Source organism: Chenopodium quinoa, unplaced genomic scaffold, assembly GCF_001683475.1.
Source record: "Chenopodium quinoa cultivar QQ74 unplaced genomic scaffold, ASM168347v1, whole genome shotgun sequence".
Taxonomy (NCBI): domain Eukaryota; kingdom Viridiplantae; phylum Streptophyta; class Magnoliopsida; order Caryophyllales; family Amaranthaceae; genus Chenopodium; species Chenopodium quinoa.
In genome coordinates this window covers 4,062,669-4,082,141 of record NW_018743920.1, presented here as the reverse complement: position 1 = coordinate 4,082,141, position 19,473 = coordinate 4,062,669, and the positions used below count along the sequence as shown (strand labels likewise).

Genomic DNA, 19,473 nt, shown 5'->3' with positions numbered 1-19,473 from the left:
GCATAAGAATTTGAGCCAAATTCAAATCAAGCCTAACTATATAAGAAGTGGACTTTCTAGACTTTTAGCAAACAAGTTAATCTTAAAGTAATGCTCATATAGATAATCAAATTCTATAAATCAATATGTGTATATTCTAATAACAATAAATCATGTGACACATCTAATAAGCATATACTCAACAAACTTTAGAAGATGAATTAAATACTTATATACATCCAACGTCTGTATATATCATTAGTGTCAATTTAATTTCATTATGTAGACACAACTATTATTTAATACTTAATTGTTTTGGGCCGAACCGTTCATGAGCTTACAAGTCAAATATGCAAGATTTTGAGTTCGAATCATTTAACATTTGAACTATTTTTTGAGATCAAACTCGGCTTCACGATTCAATCCTGAAATGTTAGCTAATGGCTCAAGTCCATCACTAGATACATGCATACATCAATTACACATGAGACAGCTAATTCTGAAAATTATAGACTAGTGAACATTTATAGTACTTCCAATATAAGAGGTTTGCTAAAAAATTTCAATCACGGAACTCATCCATGAACTTCTTGTGGAATTCTGATATACGCTTTACAATGGCCGGGATCTTAGTCTCCTGGAGCAGAATGGTGCACCTGATGTGCCAAGTGCCTGGAACCTTTGAAACACAGCACAAAACATACAAAGTCAGCCATCTAACCCAGAAAAATGAAAGAAAAGAGAAGGGGGGAAAAACAAGACAATCTTTCAAAGAAACAACTCCAAGTTATGATTCTATGGCCTGTTAAATAAAAGGTTTCCAGATGAAAAGAGCAATATCTTAAAACCTAGCCTTAAAACTAACCTGCCCAAAACCAGATCCTGGAATGACGACATTTCCAGTCTCTTCCAGTAGGCGACGAGCATAGAATGCATCAAGGGCAATGTGCTCTGCTTCAGCTGCTTTTATCGCCTTCTGGGGAAGATGAAGGCGAGGGAATAAGTACATGGCTCCCTCTACTTTGTTGCATGTCACACCTTCTAAGCTATTGAATGCATCCTCTAGTGTCTATCAATTCAAGAAATAGAGTTATTTACCAAATATACAATGACAATTTAATGTATCTGAAAAAAAAAAAAAAAATTGAATTTACCTGCGCACGCCTAGCCAAGGATGAAAGGATTCCCTCTTTCTCAGCAGTATACACTTCATAAGATTCATCTCCAACCTAGACCACAAAGTACATATAAAGAAAAAAAGAAAAAAAAGGATTTTGAAGAAAACAAGAATTCCCTTCCATAGCTCAAAACAAATTGGCATCATCAAGCATGGTTAGCATGCACAAGAAGTTCATAACTTCAATTACTAAACAAAGTTTCAAAAAAGGTCTATTACTATCATACAACAACAACAACAACAACAATAACAAAGCCTTAGTTCCAGAAAGGCCTATTACTATCATACACAGTTGGAAATTGGCATCAAGGAACACTTTGAATGCCACCATAAGAACAGCATACTGGTATTTGAGCAGCCTGAACTACATCATCAGATCATTCCCAAGCCTTCTCAAAAAAAAAAGAAAAAGAAAAAGAAAAAAGAAAGAAGAATGATGCCAATGCAGGTTTCGAAAGGGGAAGATAATATGCTGATAGTACCAGCCCCTTATGTGTCTGCCAACCGGAAAAGATTAAGCACCATTTCAAATAATGTCCTTGACTCCTTGTACTACAAAGTGTTGCACTGATTGAGTTCTTGGTTACAAAAGCCGTGCACATTTTAGAATTTGGCCAGATGCAATGAGTGACTAACTTCAAAGTAGATTGAGAGTAGTGTAAGGAAAGCTATTCAAACTGCTGCGAGCGTGTATGTTATGGTCTGAGTGTTTGACACATGACTGTGCAGTGCACACTTGGCTTCTTTTTTTTTTCTTTTTTGTTGAAATTGTGGAGAATTAGAAATGAGGTTATACGCAAGAAAGTAGGTGTGGCAGGCATTGCAAACAAACTACGGGAAAATCACCTGCGTTGGTTTGGGCATGTAAGACGGAGACCCAAGGGTGCACCGGTTCGAAGAGTGGAAGAGTGGGACCATGGAGGGGTTAAACGAGGGAGAGGGAGACCGAAAATGACTTGGTTGGACGGAGTTAGGAAGGATATGAAGTATATGGATTTGCATGAGGATGAAGCATTGGATCGTAAGGGATGGAGGAGGAAGATTTTTGTGGATGACTACACGGAATAATCAAATTTGGTTCATGTAGCCGACCCCATTTATGGGATTAAGGCTTTGATTGATTGATTGATTGATTGAAATTGTGCAAGCCTAATGCAAAAGGAGCTTGTGCACGTGTAGCAAGCTTAAGCTATGTTGTAGTACTAAGAATAGAGCTCAAGTTTCAGGATCTTGGGAGCACTTAGTTAGACAAGCGGGGCAGATATACGAGAACGAGCATTTTGAGGGCATCAAGAATGTAGGGTAAAAGGAGGGATCAAAAAAAGGAAAATATCCAAAAAAATAATTATGTGTTCGAGGAAATAATCTTTGATTCTCATTATTCAATCATTGCTCCCAATAGAGAGGATTGGAGGGATATATTGGAGATAGAATATATCCCCAGTGAACGCTGAAACAGCATTAACATCATGATGTAATCTAAAGCCTAGAAAACCTTAAGAAAATTACAAGAAAACATGAAAATAAAGAAAGTAAATGCAATGGGAGATGGATTCTAACACTATGACTTGCTCAAAATGTAATATTTAACAGTAGATTAAGGGTCATTTAAACAAGTTTGTAATAGAGTTGCGGCTAACTTTCGAAAGAAAACAAGTGTAAATAATAGCAATAGGCTTGATGAATCAAAGTAGGCATTGGGGAGGCCCTCATAAAAGGTAAGCCTTACCCTGTTGCATGATGTATGCAGGTTTTCCATATTATTCAATACAAGTATATGTCTTTCTATATCACCTAGGGGAGCGAAAGAATAAGGCTAAATACTGCCCAACAGATGGAAAGAATTACCTTTGGTGGGCTCATGACAAGGCTGGTGAGAATCTGACCAGTTATATTCGAATTACATGAATTGATAGAAGCAACTTTATAGATTTGTTCAGCTATGTCGGCACTAAATCCTGTAACTTCCATGTATCCACCTCTTTTTTCACATTCTCCATAATATCCTAGAGCCACAATAGAAAGAAAGGCCAAAACTTGTTTAATACAATAAGCTTGATTAATATTTGATTTTATTTAAATATAACACATCAGGCACAGGAGCAAGGCACCTTCAGAAACCGCATGAAATGAAACCAAGGAGATATCTTTCTCCTGATACCCCATAGAACGTGCAATTTTCTTAAACGATTGAAATTTCTTGTCGGGAGCATACACATTTTCCTGGTAAACCTGTTTTGGACATCGTAGCACTAAAAGTGGTTAGTAATTTAACTCTAATGAGATTCATCTAATCTATAAGAGCACAAAAATCATGCAAAACTTGTGAAAAGGATAAGAAATACTCTGTATTTATCTTTTTTCATTCCATAAATCTTTGAAGTTTGAACGAATATATACAAGTTTTGATGGATGAATATGAGCTAACCTCGTCTGCCAGAAGCACAATACCTTCTTTCTTGCATAATTCAACAATTTGCTGCTGATTTTCCTCAGAAAGAACCTGAATGAAAACAGCCAATTTCAGCCAATGTCACTAAACTCAAACAAGTAAGGAGACCACCAGAGTTCATATTCCAATAGAAGAACACATACATGCAATATCCTCAAACCTTCACAAAAGAGTTAAAATATCAACAGATTCAACTCGCCTGTCCCGTTGGGTTGCCAGGGTTTATCACAACCAAGGCTCGAACTGTTACACCCTTTGACCTGGCAGCTTCTAATTGACTCTTTATCTCTGAAATCTCCAAACCCCATTTGGTTGCTTCATCAAGGTAGTAAGGAACCTGTTAATGGCAAAGAAGACTTCTTCCCATCAAATTAAATCAGACATTACATCAGCTTTAAAGTTGCCTTATGGGGGCATATAAACACCCACATACAAGCAGGGCAAAAATGGAAATGTCATAGAGTTGCTAAAAAATTTCAACATAAAATGCAAACATACCAGAGTTCCACCATGGAGAGCTATTGACGCAGAGTACAAAGGATAATGTGGAATGGGGCAAAGGATTCCATCTAGCTCGGACCTCAGAAGTAATTGCATCATAATATGCACCTATACATAAAGACAGAATATGAATCCACCATTCGGATCTTATATAGAATGGAGTTATGGACTTGCAGGAAAACTAGTCTATGCATGACTTAATAAAAGCACCTAACCCCAGGGCTAGCTCCATCAGTCAAGAAGATATCATTGGCATTGGATGGGAACCCATCACGAGTTTCAATTCCATAAGCAATTGTTTCACGCAGTCCCTTGATACCCTATCAAATCATTAAGCCAAACAAAAACTCGTTACAGAATGGTAAACATATATCAATTCATAAGAACACTATAAAAGAGCAAAAGCAATCACTTCTTCCATTTGATGGAAGAGGGTATTATTTCCATCCTTCTATTACATCAAACAAGGTAAACAACTACAGTCTTCTCCCTCAAATATTCTTTCCTTTCTACTTTAACAACATATCAATACCTGAGTGTGACTATATCCACCAGTTGTTCTTCCAGGTATTTGATCCAGGATCTGCCTAGCTCTCTCAATTGAATCAGCACTGCATATAATCGAAGAAACAAAGGTGTAAATACTACAGCAAGTACAGCCCCTAACTAGAATATCGATTTTACTGATCGAAAAAAAAATATATAAAAAAAAATAAATAAATAAAAAAAAGAAGAAGAAAAGAGCTCCTTGCTTATTAAAATCAACAACCAACTATACAAAACACTCCGTAGAGACATAATAGCAGATTCCTGGCTTACGTTAAAAAAGTCACACATGTTTTTCATTTTTATATGCCTTAAGCTAAGGAATGAATATAAAGGCATATGGAAAACCAAATCAAGTCAGAAAGAGAATATACCTGAAGATGTTTTGTGCTTCACTTCATCCAAAATGCTTGGAAGACCACACAGTGCAAGAACCTGATACACATTATGGAGAAAAAATACATCTACGAAGTATAAGGTATGATAGATTTTAGTATAATTGATAGTGATAATCCTTACTTTGGCGACTAACCTCCTGGAAAAATGTGATTGGTTGCTGCCCAAGAAGTTGAGGATTTCCCATATCACAGACGAGTATCTGCACATACAGGTAATAAGAAGCTCAAGCCGCAAGCTTGAGACAAACATGCAGTACTGCAATCCTCTAAATTAGTCTAAAATAACAAAAGAAATGTGGTATTCAAGCTTTGACCATAAAGGTGAGATATTCTCATGATAATTGTTGATATTAATGCAATGCAAGATGCATCGAGAACACAAGTGGCGTTGAAGATATCAGAGTTGAATAGTTAATTGCATATGCACAATAACATAGCTTAATGAACTCCCATAACAAAACAACAGCAACTCAGTTACTATCTGCTTTAGCAGATTAACAGTAGCTTCTGTGAAATTCCTTTAAAGGGATCGGAGGAGCAAGGAGACTAGATTATACCTCATCAAAGGGGAGAGAACCAGGATTCTGCTTCAATTGTTCTTGCAACCTCTGCAGGAAGCAATACAATAGCACAATCAGATAAGCAACAACGTTGTTACAGACACATCTACCAAAAAAGAAATGATATTACTCATTTCAAATAATCATACTCCCTCCTATTCTAAATAAGTGTAGCTCTAAAATATTGATCATAGATTAAGGAAGTAGGTTAAAGCCATATTACATGTCCTCTTTGTTTAGATTTAATTAAATACAACGTTTCATACAAAAAACTATTGTAATATATAGTGTCTTTTTAGAATAAGTTTTGATCTAAAGAGTTGGACATTGTAAGAAAGCTTGTCAACATATTGCATTGTAATTGTAAAGTCAGAATTATTTTGAAATATTAAACTTTTTTTTTTCTAAATCAAACCCCAATTAATGCAATCTACATCATATATTCTCTGTTTCACTATAGATGACTTGGTTGATTTAGGCATGTTTATCAATGCATTACTCTAACCAATGATATCTTTAATTACGTATTAACAAGTAAAAATTATACTAGGTTGATACATTGAGACAAACTTAACAAGACCCCATATGGTTATGTTGTTTCTCCTGATAAATCAACAAAGATAGTCAAAGTAAATTATGTGTATAGCGTAAAAAAATCAAATGGACCATCTTGAAAAGAATGGAGGAAAGAGCTTTTACTCCTTACATACAACCACTCTAATTTATAGTTGTGTCCACATTATACATCAAAATCAAGTACAAACACTCGAAAGCATAATGGACATCTAATAACAAGACATTGAATGCTTACATATAAGCATAACAGTAGTACAGTACTGAACTATCTTGTCAAGACTAACAATAATCAAGTTTTAAATTTTTTTTTAAAAAAAAAAAAAAAAAATCAGCTTACCATAGCATGGGTAACAATGGCTCCACGAACAGCAAATTCACATGTCAAGACCTAGGGGTAAAATTATCGTAAATTAGAAGCATATCCTATTAAAATGCACTAAATAAAACAGCATAAATAAATAAAATCCCAAATGGTTAAATCAATCAATTATAAGTTCAAACAAAGATTAAGAAAATAATCAAACCCAAAGTGGGGAGATAAAAGATGAAACCTTTGGATTAATGGTTTCAAGAGTAACTTGAGGAAACAACCCAGAAGAAGATTCCAGTGACGAAGAAGAAAAACTTCTTGTGATGAAATGCAAATACTTCGAATTTTTTGCAACGAATCTCCTCATTATTGTCGCAAATTAATGCTGCAAAAATGTGACCCTGGAATGTTTTGTTAAGTAGAGTAAGCGGGTGTTGGAGTATTTGTTTGTTCGAGCAAAGTCAATGGGGCCACAAACGTATTTACCCCAAGTACCAGGTGCCGAGTGAGCTTTATGATGATTGTTGAAGTTGATGTTAGTCCTATCCAAATAAAGTTGATACCACTCGTGAATTTAAATTATTAGTGTGACAAAGTTCCATTCATCATACACAGGTTCTCAGTAATAGAGTTATGAAAAAAAAAAAATTTAATGTAATACTTCGTACAATCTTTATGATTCAATAAAAGATATTTTCTTTGTCCCTTATCTACGTGTTTATTTTCCATTTTTCACGGGAATTAGAATTAAGGAATTTAAAGATTTCTTAAAACTCATGATTGGGAAGTATAAATGTGAAATGTGGGGTTAGAGAGAGATAAAAGAAAGAAAAGGTAGTTGATAATTATTAAAGAGATCGAGAGAGAAAATGTTGGAAAATGATGTCAAAAGTACAAAAAAATAAAAGAAAAAGGATGACAACTCATCAAAAAGAGTGAATATTGTCAAAAAATACATTATTTAAATAGAAATAGACATGTACTTTTGAAACCCTCAAAAAGAAAAATAGGCATATAGATAAGGGACGAAGGGAGTATACAAGAATCAAATAATATAATTATTGATTACAAAATATATTTGATAGAGAGAGTCTACTTCACAAAGTCCGAAGGAGGTTCCATCCCAACCCTATGGCAATAGGAGGAGTCGCCCCTTAGCCTTATAAAGTAATTAACTCTCTCTTGTTCAACCAATGTTGGAACACTTACATGTGGTGATACTTGGAATGTATATTCTTCAACAGATACCAAGAAATATATAAAATCTTGATATCCCCAACGAATAGGCTATGTGAATAGTATGTGAGTACCAAAAAAGTAATTCGAGTCCTAGTAAGATTTATCATTGGTATTGGAAACTTAGGCCTTGTTTAGTTCACCTTATTTTTACTTATTTCAGAAAAAATAAGTTCAGATCAGATCAGAAAAAATAAGTTCAGATCTGAACATCGTTTTATGTGCGGTTTTTTATCGCTAAATATTCTTAATTTCGTAATGAAAAAAATTGTGAAAATTACATATTAATAAACTACACATTATTACGAATCTAACAAGATCCCACTTGATATATTTTTTCCTTATAGATTATCGTACACTTAAGGTCAAAGTTTGGTCAAATCAGACAATCAGATCAGATCAGAAAAAATAAGTTCAGATCAGATCAGATCAGATCAGAAAAAATAAGTTCAGATCAGATCAGATCAGATCAGCATAAATAAGGTGAACCAAACAGGGCCTTATTAAAAATTCTTTGTTAATTTTTTTTGAACCAAAAGTCCAAACAAATATATTTAACGATAATTTGTATGCTACAATTTAAAAATTGAAAGACATAGTAGAGATGAGCAACAAAATTTGAAAAACCATATAGTCTAATTTTCAATCTATTATTTAGTTTTAATCGGATTGCATTCGTATAATCAGATTAATGTTACATTGGTTAGAAAAAGCTTTACAATGCATTGTATATTGGTCAAAGCCTGAAATTGTTGTGCACATATTAATGATTCAGTTTTTCACTTACCTTAGATGAGTTACATCTAGACATGGTTAAAGATTCATAAACTAACTAAAAGTTAAAATTTTAATTTGGATAATAACAAGTTACATGGATATAGTTGTGTGACAAATAAGTTAATTTTGGTGACGTATATGTATAATAGTGAAGTTGTAAGCTCCCATTAAAAATAAAAAAATAAAAAAAAAATGTAAGATATGTTACTCTTACTGTTCATTGTACCTCAAGTACTCATGTTGGGTTCTTGACACTACAACACTTCATTTTGGACTAAAATCATAAAACAACTTTGCCAATTTGGACATTTGAACGTTAGTACCTGATTCAATGTAACATAGGTTGCGAGTTTGTTCTTGAGCATTTTTTTTTTTTTTTAATAGAGTTTGTTCTTGAGCATTTATTTTAGGTTGGAGGAAATAATTCTAGGATTGTTGAGCTTAATGTTTCATTCCTTGTAATATTTCATGAGTTTTCTAATATTGTTAATAGTTATCCAACTACATATATAGGCATATACTCTTTTTTACAATAAGAGACAATGGCATGTTTACAATGTTGTCTCGAAGGCTACATCAGTGCTTGTTAACCAAGAACTCCCATCAATGAAGTTGCCCACTGTAAACTTCGAGGCCTCATCTGCCGTAATATCGGGCTTAAACCCAGCCCATTTAACCCTCTTGCTTAGATCAGATCCAGGCCCAGTATTTTGGTATTCAGCATAATAAATCGTCGAAGGTGGATCAACTCCATTGACCCATCCTATCCAGCCCAATGGATGTAAAACAGGCCCAATAACAGATTGCATGACCAAAGTAGTGGAGTATTGTTGCCAAGGCCGGCCCAAGTAAGTTGGGGCTGTCACCTGGCCCAAACCTGAGATGGTGCATTTTTGGATTGAGATCCCAGTGTTTTGGTTTACGTCCTTCTTACCTTGGGCCGTTAAGGTGTTGAATTGTTTGGCCATTGGTTGCCTAGGCTGGATCTTACAATATTGAAACAGTACAGCCGCGTTACCAAATATAAAGTCGATGGTTCCTGTGATGGTGCATTCTCGGTAGAATTGGCGATAGGAGTGTGTGTAGAGGGTGTCTTGGTATCCATCAAACAAGCAACGGTAGAAGATAGATTGATCCGACTGAGACCGTAAGGCCACTGCTTGGTGCTTCTCAGCTCCCGCCGTATTCTTGAAGGCCATATCCTTGGCAATAAATCCTTTTCCAGCAATAGCTATACATTAACATTATTAAAGAAAGTATTAGTCTTTAGCTAATGAGTATTACTTATCATTGAATGAGTTATACTAGGGGCCCAGCCGCTTGTTTGATGCATGGCAAAAAATATTACACGTAAAATATAAAATGAAAGATGTAATGAGGATGCATTTAATTGCTAATTAGTTAGCATCCAATCAATTTAATAATTTTAAATCCGCCTTCATGATATACCCTGTTGCCGAGGCTAGTGTAAATTGACGGGCACATGTTTGGGCCACGGCCATAAATAAAGAAGTCATTCAAATTGTTGTTGCAGTGTTGCATAATAATGTCCAAAAAATTGACATAATGTTGCTGACCCAAACCACATGGCATTCACTAATGCTAATATAGTAATATACTATGATTCTATGAATCATTATTTACTCGCCTTCAATTGCGGCCATTTTTTTTTTTTTTTTTTTTTTTTTTTTTTTTTTACGGAAAACCGATCAAAGCAATACTATTACTTAAAGCGAAGTGTCCAAATCACCCATTACAATAAGGTTTATATCACTAGGAACTTCCTCCATCCAAACTCTAAGATCAGCAAAAGAAGAGCTTAATTCGCCTTCAATTGCGGCCAACTTAACGTAACACTATTTGCTTTTCAACTTTCTTCTAACTTATTAAATATCCATAAATGATCCAAAATATGGTCAATTACAGTAAGCTGACTGAATGAAGTAGATTAAACTAAGGTCCTTATTTTAAGTAATTAACTATGATTAGTTTACTAAATTACTAGCATAATCAACATACACTAGCAAACGTATGTAGTGTGTTAATTAAACATCTACAGAGTACTTCACGTATGTCTACCTAAAGTTTATATAGAGTACTATCCGGCCTTGTGAGCAAGAAATTGTACAAAACACTGAAAATTTAGAAAGTATATGGTTCAAGTAATATATATAGACCTCATGTTGCCGTTATCTATACCCCTCATGACTAACTAGATTTCTTGGTATCAAATAAAATTGACATTTGACATAAAACACATGAAATTCAAAACCAAAATCTGAAAATTGGTAACGATAATGCTAATCGAATATGCAATTAGGTGATAATATATCATGTATATATGTACTATTTTAAATGCAATCAATATTCAATATTAAGAAGTTCAACTCAAAATTAGAGTTAGATGTTACATACCAAATGTAGCAGTAGAGAAGGTTGGAGTGCCATCAATGAAATTCAAATGACCAGAAACAACACTCTTATCCATTCCATCACCATACATCATCACATTCCAAACATGTTTACTCAACACTACATTCTCCTCATACACTCCTTCCTTCACATATATCACATACCTCTTCACACTCTTCAACTGCACCGCCTTTATCGCCTCCGTTATCGTCTTATACTGTCCACTCCCGTCCTTAGCCACCACCGCGTCCGCTCCCCCCTTCTCCTCACCTTCCCCTAACAACAACCGTCTCTCGACGGACCCCACCCACTCAGGAAACATTTGGTTATTCCCATCATTCTGGAGAAGTTTCCTTAAATGGAAAGGAACCTTATTATTATAATTATCTTTAAACTTACCCAAAATAGATCCAACTTTACTCACAATAGCCAAACTATTACTCACTAGTTCAGTAGCGTTTTTCATCTTTAACCTCAAGTCCTCCACTAACGACGTCGTTCCATTGATCTCCGACACGCCTTCGACGCAAGTATCAAGGTCAGTTAATACAGCACTAAGCCACGTCCTAAGATCATTCCCTTTCTTACTCGACAATGTCAACTCCAATGATTCTCGGAGTTGATCCTCAGCATCCTCGAATAACTCATCACAATCCTTCAATGCCTTAGCCAATACGGTGTCGTTTCGGGGCTTCGGAAGGATCAAACGAAGCTCCGAAACCGAGTGCTTAGCCACTTGAAGAGAAAGATTGAAGAGTCTAGTAGGACTACTAAAAGTGGAGTTGGATACAAGAGGTGATAAAGAGGTGAAGCAAGTGTCAGGGTACTGAGTCACGCCGCATACTGCTTTTAGTGACTGAGAAGGAGAGGGAGGTGACTTATCGCCGTGGTCCGCGCCTCGGGGGGTTAGTAAGACTCCTACTACGGTGGCGATGACGACGGCGAGGAGGATGATGGCGGAAATGGAAATGATTATGATTTGTTTTTTTAATTTTTTTTGTAAGGCTGCTTCTTCTCCTTCGTCTACCTTACCATATCCTTTAAAGGATTTTATGCTATCCATTTTATTTTATTTTATTTTTTTGATTTGTGGATTTTAATTTGAATGAATTAGATTATAAATTATAAGTGTGTAGAGTACTAGACAGTAGAAAAGAATGAGAGATTTTTGTTTTTGCTGTTTTTGGCGGGTAGATACAAAGATAACAGCTAGAAGATATAGGCCCATTAAACAGACATACAGTTGCCGAGTGGAAAATTGGATGGGTAGTGAAGTGCATTTACGCGGAAACAAATTGGGGGTTGTCCATACTATTGTTTGTGGCCTATTATTAGACGTGTTATATGTGCGCGTACAATTGTACAAATAATTTAATAATCTCAAAGCAATACTTGTAGTTATAATAGTAAGCACTTCATGTTATTATCAACTCATGCGTTAGATGTCGATAAACATGTCACACCTAGTGTTATTGTGTTTTATATATGCATACGATTGTACAAGTAATTTTATAACCTCAAAGCTATGCTTGTAGTGAAAATATGATGGTAAGGATTTCATGTTATTACCAACTCGTGTTAGATGTCAATGAGCACATGAGGATCCTCTTATATCCATTGCCCCCCTCTCATTTTTTTAAGGGCTTAACTATTGCAACATCGGATAAAGTTTGAACAACATATAAGATGCAATCTAATAATTCAATCAATGGTTTTACTCGTTGTTATTACATCAATAGTTTAATACATCATTTGACATGATCAACTCCTTTAACAAGTAGGCGCTTAACCCTTGCATTCAACCAACAATATCTAACACAACAACAAATACGGAGTACAACGAATCGAATTATTGAATGGTAAAATAGTTGACTAGAGACCAAGAGAGAAGGGGAAAGAAGTGGAGGCTAACCAACTTCCTCCTGCAATGAAATTCCCCGGAGTGTATTGCTGAGCCTCGGCGACATCAGTAAGTTCTCTGACTCCCCTCCATTGTACACGTTTCGAAGTGTCGGCTCCTGGACCGGAGTTTTTATACTCTCCATAATGCAAAGTTTGAAGTGCAAACTCACCTTCCCATTCATGCCACCCTGCTGGATGAACCACATCACTTATAGATGATTGCATGATTATTGTCCTAGAGTATTCTTTCCATGGTCTACCAAGATACGTCGGAAAGCTATTTTTCGTGGCTTGTAAATCCGAAGTGGCTCCAATTCTACATTTTTGGATCACAATCCCGGTATTTTGATTAGGGTCTGTTCTTGATTGTGCCGTGATCATGTTCTTTTGGTTCGGATTTGGTTTACGTGCATGAATGTCACAGTCTTGGAACACAACTGCCGCGTTACCAAATATAAAGTCTACCGTGCCAGCAATTAGACACTTGACGTAGAATTGTCTACTTTTGTGGACGTATAATGTATCTTGGTATGCTAAGATGTCACATTGGTAGAATGCTGCGAGGTCTGCTCCTACGCGAAGTGCTACGGCTTGGTGCTTTGATGGACCGGCGGTGTTTTGAAAGGTCAAGTCTCGCGCCAAGAAACCTTCTCCATTAATCGCTGCAATGCAATGCTCAATCAAGTTAATTACTAAGGAGTTATAGGGACAAACCCATAATGTTGTTTGCTCCTTTTTCAATTTGCAACTTTATTTATGGTACGAATTGATACATTTTAATTAACATCGTCAACTAGCTTATTTTTTTATTTTATTTTGACGTTATTAAAGTAGTGAAAAGGACTAATAAGACATGAAAATCAATTAAGATCATCACTTTGAAATAAATTAAATGGAGTCTTACTTTATTATATATGAGATTCTCTTTTTGAAGCTAGGGTGATAATTATCTTTCATTCTTTTATAAGTAAAATATGAAAGGGAATATATAGTAGTATAAATGATTTTTCAAGGTTAATTCTACTACTTTTCTTGATGTTTAGATTATTATTATAGACAGAAAGATGAAAAGATTATACCATATGCATTATTATTGTGATGTGATTTGTGACTTTATGAGTTGTGATACGTACTTTAAATTAATTTCAACAATAATAGATGCCAAATTAATTCGCCGTTGTACAAACATTATATTGAATAATAGTTTAGTCCATTTATATACTATTCAACCGAAAATTGATTATAAGAAAGAGAGAGAAAAGGAAAAGCCAAGATGTAAATTACAATTAACATATGCATGTGTCATATTCAAGCTAAATGGATTGAAATAGCCTATTCAAAACATCGTTAATCATAAAATTGAAATTAAAATAAAGCCATTAATAGTGCACGGTAATGACTCATTATCCTAGTGAATCAACCTGTACTAAACTATTAAAGTGTTTTCTCCATTATTTTTTAATTAATTGCATTATAAAAAATATATTACAAAATTATGCATGTATGTGTCAAGACGAATATAATAGGACCTCACATAAACATTACTTCACTTATAAATCATAAAAAATAGTGAGCATAGTAATGTAATTAAATTGGTAGTGTATGAATAATTGAATAGTATGTATATACGTCCAAATTAATATTGTGATTGAAAAAATACCTATGATTATCGATACTTAGCATCCATTTTATTTTAGTTGTCAAGATTTTCCTTTGTAAAATGTCATAAAACAACCATCTAAAATTTTGCTCTAATAATGTATTCCTTCCGTTTTAAAATGCTTGCTCCACTTTCTATTTCCGGCCGTTATTAAATACTTGCTCAATTTCCTTATTTGGAAAGCCTTTACAATATTTAATTCATTTCTTTTACCTAGTAGACTTAACATAAATTATATTTTATTAATTTCATATTATTTCTCCTCCAGTTCTCTCAACTACTTTTGCTTTTTATAATTTTTTATTCTTCACCTACCCCACTACCTCCCTATTTTATTACTTTCTTCAATTTCTCCTAAAACTCCGCGCATGAAAAAATGAAACAAGTATTTAAGAACAGAGGGATTACTTCTTACTAAATCATTGTATACATGCCACCAATGTAAATGACTATTATTCCTTACTAAAGTTAAAGTAAATGACATTCCCTTTTTTTATGCAAATTATTATATTCTTTTTAAGTTAAAAAAATAATAATAAATAAATAAAAGTAAGAAAAAAAAGTAGAAAAGAAAAAACATACTCCGTAATATTCTTCTTTTTGCCATGCAAATTGCAAAATATAACATGGGGACGATGTATGGAGTATGGAGTATATAGTTTTATGTGCTTACCAACTGTAGCAGAATCGTACGTGGTGCTGCCATCAATTACATTCTTCTTTTCAGTAATAATAGTATTAGTTCTTCCTTCTCCAATAAACATAAGATTTGTCTTCTTCTTACCAACATCCACAATTTCATGATACACTCCTGCTTTGATCCTAATCACATACCTCTTCTTGCTCTTTACCGGGGCAGCCGCCACGGCCTCGGCTATTGTCCGGTGATCACCACTCCCATCAGCCGCCACCAAGGCATCCACCTTTGTAGGACCCTCTTGGAGGATCCTTTTATCCACACTTGACATCCAATGTGGCCAACCGAATACTTGATGACCAAGATCGTTATTAGCATAAAGCTGCCTCGAGTTCTTCTTAGTGGTTGTCGCGGCAGCCATATCAGTGTCGGTCATGTTCTTGATCATGGCTAAGGAGTTGCTACACATTTTTTCTACGTGGACTTGCCCGCTTTGGAGCGTTTCCCTCACGTGCCTATCGGCGTCATTATGGGAGAATCCGTCTAGGCACGTCTCTTGATCGGTGATGGCAGATGATATGAGTGTCTTCATATCATCCGCGTAGTTTTTTAAGGACTTACCGCCTTTATTATTGTTATTGTCATTATGCTGGTAGTTCAGGAGGTCCTGTAAGGTCATCCTGAGCTCGTCCAGGGTTTCATCAATAGAAACCAGACAGTCGTGTAGGGCATTCCTCTCACGAACCGTAAGATTCTTACGTGTCGTGATGAGGTTCTCGACTGTGAAGTAGTTGTGCTCCACAGCCCGAGTAGTGAGGTTTAAGGAGGCAGCAATGACATCCTTTTGAGTAGATATTTTTGTAGTGGTGGTGGAAGGAGCGGAGGCAATGGCCGAGTAGCAAAGGTCGGGGTATCGAGTACTACTACACGAGGATTTAAGAACCAAGTGTGTTTCGGGGGAGAGTCTAGGGTTGTTATTGTCTCTTTGGTGAGATGATCTTACTCCAATGCCGACACCGACAGTGGTGGCTATGAGTACGAGGGAAGAAAGAAGGCCTATCAAGAGTAGTTTCTTGTATTTTTCAGATAATTGTTTCATGATTATGACTTTTCTCTAGCTTGAATGTTTGATGAGAAAGGATAAGAAGGTTGTGATTGTTTTGATGGGAATTGAATTGTAAGAGGCATAGAAGTGGAGATATATATTGGAATGTTAAGGTCGTTTAATGTACTTTATTTTCAAAAGTAATATTGACATAAGATGCTCAACATCTTTGGATCAATAATTGTGCAATTAGATACTTTATCCGTAATATGATAATTATTTTAATATATTATAGCTCCGTTTTTTTTTTTAATTTACAACAACAGAATTTTTTAAGTTTAACAAATAATACCGCAAAATAAACGCATTGAAACTGCAAATGAATTTAAACATAATGCACGTTCAAATTTTATTAATTTAGCCCCTTAGGCCTTAGTAAAAACAGAAACTGCTTTTGCTTCTTAGGAATCAATCATGGTCAAGCAACTTCACTTAGGGCGGGCCTACAATAAAATAATTAAGTTATACATACGAATTACGAAGTACTAATGTTATTAATTCTAATATTACTTGTATACTAAGTTTCCTAAAAAAAATATTAGTTATACTAAGGCTATGTTTGATAAACAGTTTATTTGAGTAAAATTAGCTTATTTGACTAATATGAGCTTATTGACTATTAAATAAGCTAATTTAAGTTGTTTAGTGGGAAGCTTATTCAAACAGCTTATTTCACTAGATAAATTCTTTTTAGGAGCTTTTTCAATTAGCTAGTTCATTCATTTATGGTGAAAAGACATTTATACCCCCATTTAATTTAAAATCCTACCTAAACTATCTACCCCACAATTAGCTTATTGGTCATTTCACATACTCAAACAACTTTAAGTTATCAACTATTTACCAAACATTGTTATACAATCAGCTAATAAAATAAGTTAGTTGATTCAATTAATACATTCAGCCAGTCAAAATCAGCTAACACAATCAGTTTCAGTTTTCAGCTTTAAGCTATTCACCAAACACAACCTAAGTTTTATAGTCCGTAATGAACTAATAACAACATCTCGCTACAATCATAATTCTAATCCATATTCGACACGTTAATGCATGCCTGCATGGCTTGACAGTTTAGTTGTGAAATTTTTATGGTAGAGGCGTATGTACCAAGCTTGGTACATCAACCTTTTATTTATTTATTTTTTTTAAAAAAAAAAAGCGGAAAGAACATTTAGCTGTTTTGTAAATAACATATAGTTGTTTTGTAAAAAACATCCAGCTTTATATTCTTTTTGCATATCTAAACAACATCCGTAATATTAATAAAGAACATGATAATATTATGTAATGAACATTATATATATTTACCCACCATAATCTAAAGACAAAATCTAAAGAACATTTCACAATCCAATGAGCAATGAACATTATGTCACAAATAAAAGCAAATTACACTGACAATCAAAGAACATGGACATTTACAATAATTTATCAATATATTTAATAAAGATTATTATTTGATATATAAAAAGAACATAGTATTAATAGTTAAATGTACATTATAAACAAATGTAAAGTACATGATGTATTTATTCTGATAAAGAACATTATTTAAAAGTATTTTCTTTTCATTCTAAGTATATGTTCATTACATTTTAATACTATGTTCTTTTCACTGTAACTTATGTTGATTACATTTCTATAATATGTTCTTTCCGTTTTTTTTTTAATGAAACATATGTACCATGTGCATGGTACATACGACTCTACGAACCAGGGATTAGTTTAGTTGCGTTGGTACCTTTATATATATATATATATATATATATATATATATATATATATATATATATGCATGTTCGTTATTAATGTAGCTAGAATTTAACGATCAAAAATCAGAAATGTTAAAAGTAAAAAATATAAACTTAACTGTTAGGATATAATCCAACAAAATCTCTTGTGGACAACCAATAAGGAGTATTTTTGCTTTACCTCCTCCACTAAAAACTTATTTTAGTCGAAAAGCATTTATCGTACAAATATTAGAGTAAAAAGTTGGGAACCGACAACCTAAATTAAAGCAACTTGAAACAAATCACGTTTTTAATTAATTTATGAATCAAAGCATGCCTTTTTCTTTTCCTAAAGCATAAAATTTTGGAATAACTCAAGAAAATTAATTAGAAAGATATGGAAAAAATAAGGTTGTGTTCTATTTACTACCTAAAGTTTTTCTAACTTCATACTTCATTTGATCTTCATCCCTTCCATGCCTGGAAATCATATCTTTTTTATCATCAACAAAGTCTATCTTCAAATAATTATCAACTTACTCAACATTACTAGCTAATTCAAATAATTATTAACTAACTCAACATTATTTACACTGCATTTCAGTAGTAGAGTTTTTCCCATAAAGGTTTTTTGTTTTTGTATATTGTTCAAAATTAGATGACACGTTTTGACTTTTGACACTATTTACAAATACTAGTTTAACTAGTTTTTGTAATTTATAGATAAAAAATGTATAGTCATGTGAGATTTTGTTAAAATACTCTAAATGTGTATTTTTAATGTATCAACTTTTTATAAATTTTACTTATTGATAATTAGAACTATTTAGTGATAAATTTATACATCGATAAACGTGTAAAAGAAACGTGTCATCTAATTTGAAAAGAATGGAGTAATAATTTGCATTGTACATGAGTAGACCAATTGTTGGTGAGAAGTACTAATATATCAACCAATGAAGAAACATTTTTTCTATTAACTGCCTTCCTTACAAGATCAAAGCATTGTTATTAATTTGTTATTACCATAGGTTAATAGTAGAAATCGCACTCGATTGAAGATCATCGTTAACCTCTTTGTGTTCATCTCCTTCGAAATCACCATTTTCATGTTGATCGTTTTCCATTGTTTTCAACATCTTCAATTTAAATTTGCAAATTTTCTAGTATACATTAAATAGAATTTATGTTAATTGTTGCTCAATTTTGCTTAGAGAGTTTTTCCTCAAAAAAAAAAATAAAAAAAAATAAAAGAATAAAAAATTGCTTAGAGAGTGGTTTTCAATGGGTTTTAGACTTTTAGTAAGGGTTTTGGACTTTTGGTTTAGGTTGGATTGGGTTACGAGAAGCTTATCCTTTTGTGGGCTGACACGCATATTGGCACGTGTGAACATAAGTTCTACAATTAATTTATCGGAAAGTTGATGTCACATATCAACAATTTTTGTTTATCACACGACATTTTTATTAAAAAATCAATAACTTTTATTTTAAAAATGGGCCCCATAGTGA

At 33.9% G+C, this 19,473-nt stretch overlaps 2 protein-coding genes and 1 pseudogene across 2 annotated transcripts; all 3 read right to left on the bottom strand.

The window, feature by feature from the left end:
• Positions 1-369: 369 nt before the first annotated feature.
• On the bottom strand, positions 370-7,761 carry LOC110688023 (annotated as a pseudogene).
• A 760-nt stretch (positions 7,762-8,521) lies between these two features.
• LOC110688022 (pectinesterase 3-like) lies at positions 8,522-11,987 on the bottom strand. The gene is made up of 2 exons (XM_021864687.1): positions 10,928-11,987; positions 8,522-9,743 (listed from the first exon to the last, which is right to left on the bottom strand). The coding sequence occupies exons 1-2, from the start codon at positions 11,985-11,987 to the stop codon at positions 9,064-9,066; spliced, it is 1,740 nt and encodes a 579-aa protein (XP_021720379.1). The 3' UTR covers positions 8,522-9,063.
• Positions 11,988-12,593: 606 nt separating this feature from the next.
• Positions 12,594-16,407, bottom strand: LOC110688021 (pectinesterase-like). Its single transcript, XM_021864685.1, has 2 exons — positions 15,160-16,407; positions 12,594-13,488 (listed from the first exon to the last, which is right to left on the bottom strand). Exons 1-2 carry the CDS (start codon positions 16,220-16,222, stop codon positions 12,797-12,799), a joined length of 1,755 nt encoding a protein of 584 aa, XP_021720377.1. The 5' UTR covers positions 16,223-16,407; the 3' UTR covers positions 12,594-12,796.
• Positions 16,408-19,473: the final 3,066 nt, after the last annotated feature.

Bases quoted from the DNA above. Each gene is read 5' to 3' on its own strand.
- LOC110688022 (XM_021864687.1), bottom strand. From the start codon at position 11,987: ATGGATAGCATAAAATCCTTTAAAGGATATGGTAAGGTAGACGAAGGA. The intron at 9,744-10,927 runs GTATGTAACATC...GTTAATGTATAG, and splicing joins CTTCTCTACTGCTACATTTG to CTATTGCTGGAAAAGGATTT.
- LOC110688021 (XM_021864685.1), bottom strand. From the start codon at position 16,222: ATGAAACAATTATCTGAAAAATACAAGAAACTACTCTTGATAGGCCTT. The intron at 13,489-15,159 runs GTAAGCACATAA...ATTGCATTGCAG, and splicing joins GTACGATTCTGCTACAGTTG to CGATTAATGGAGAAGGTTTC.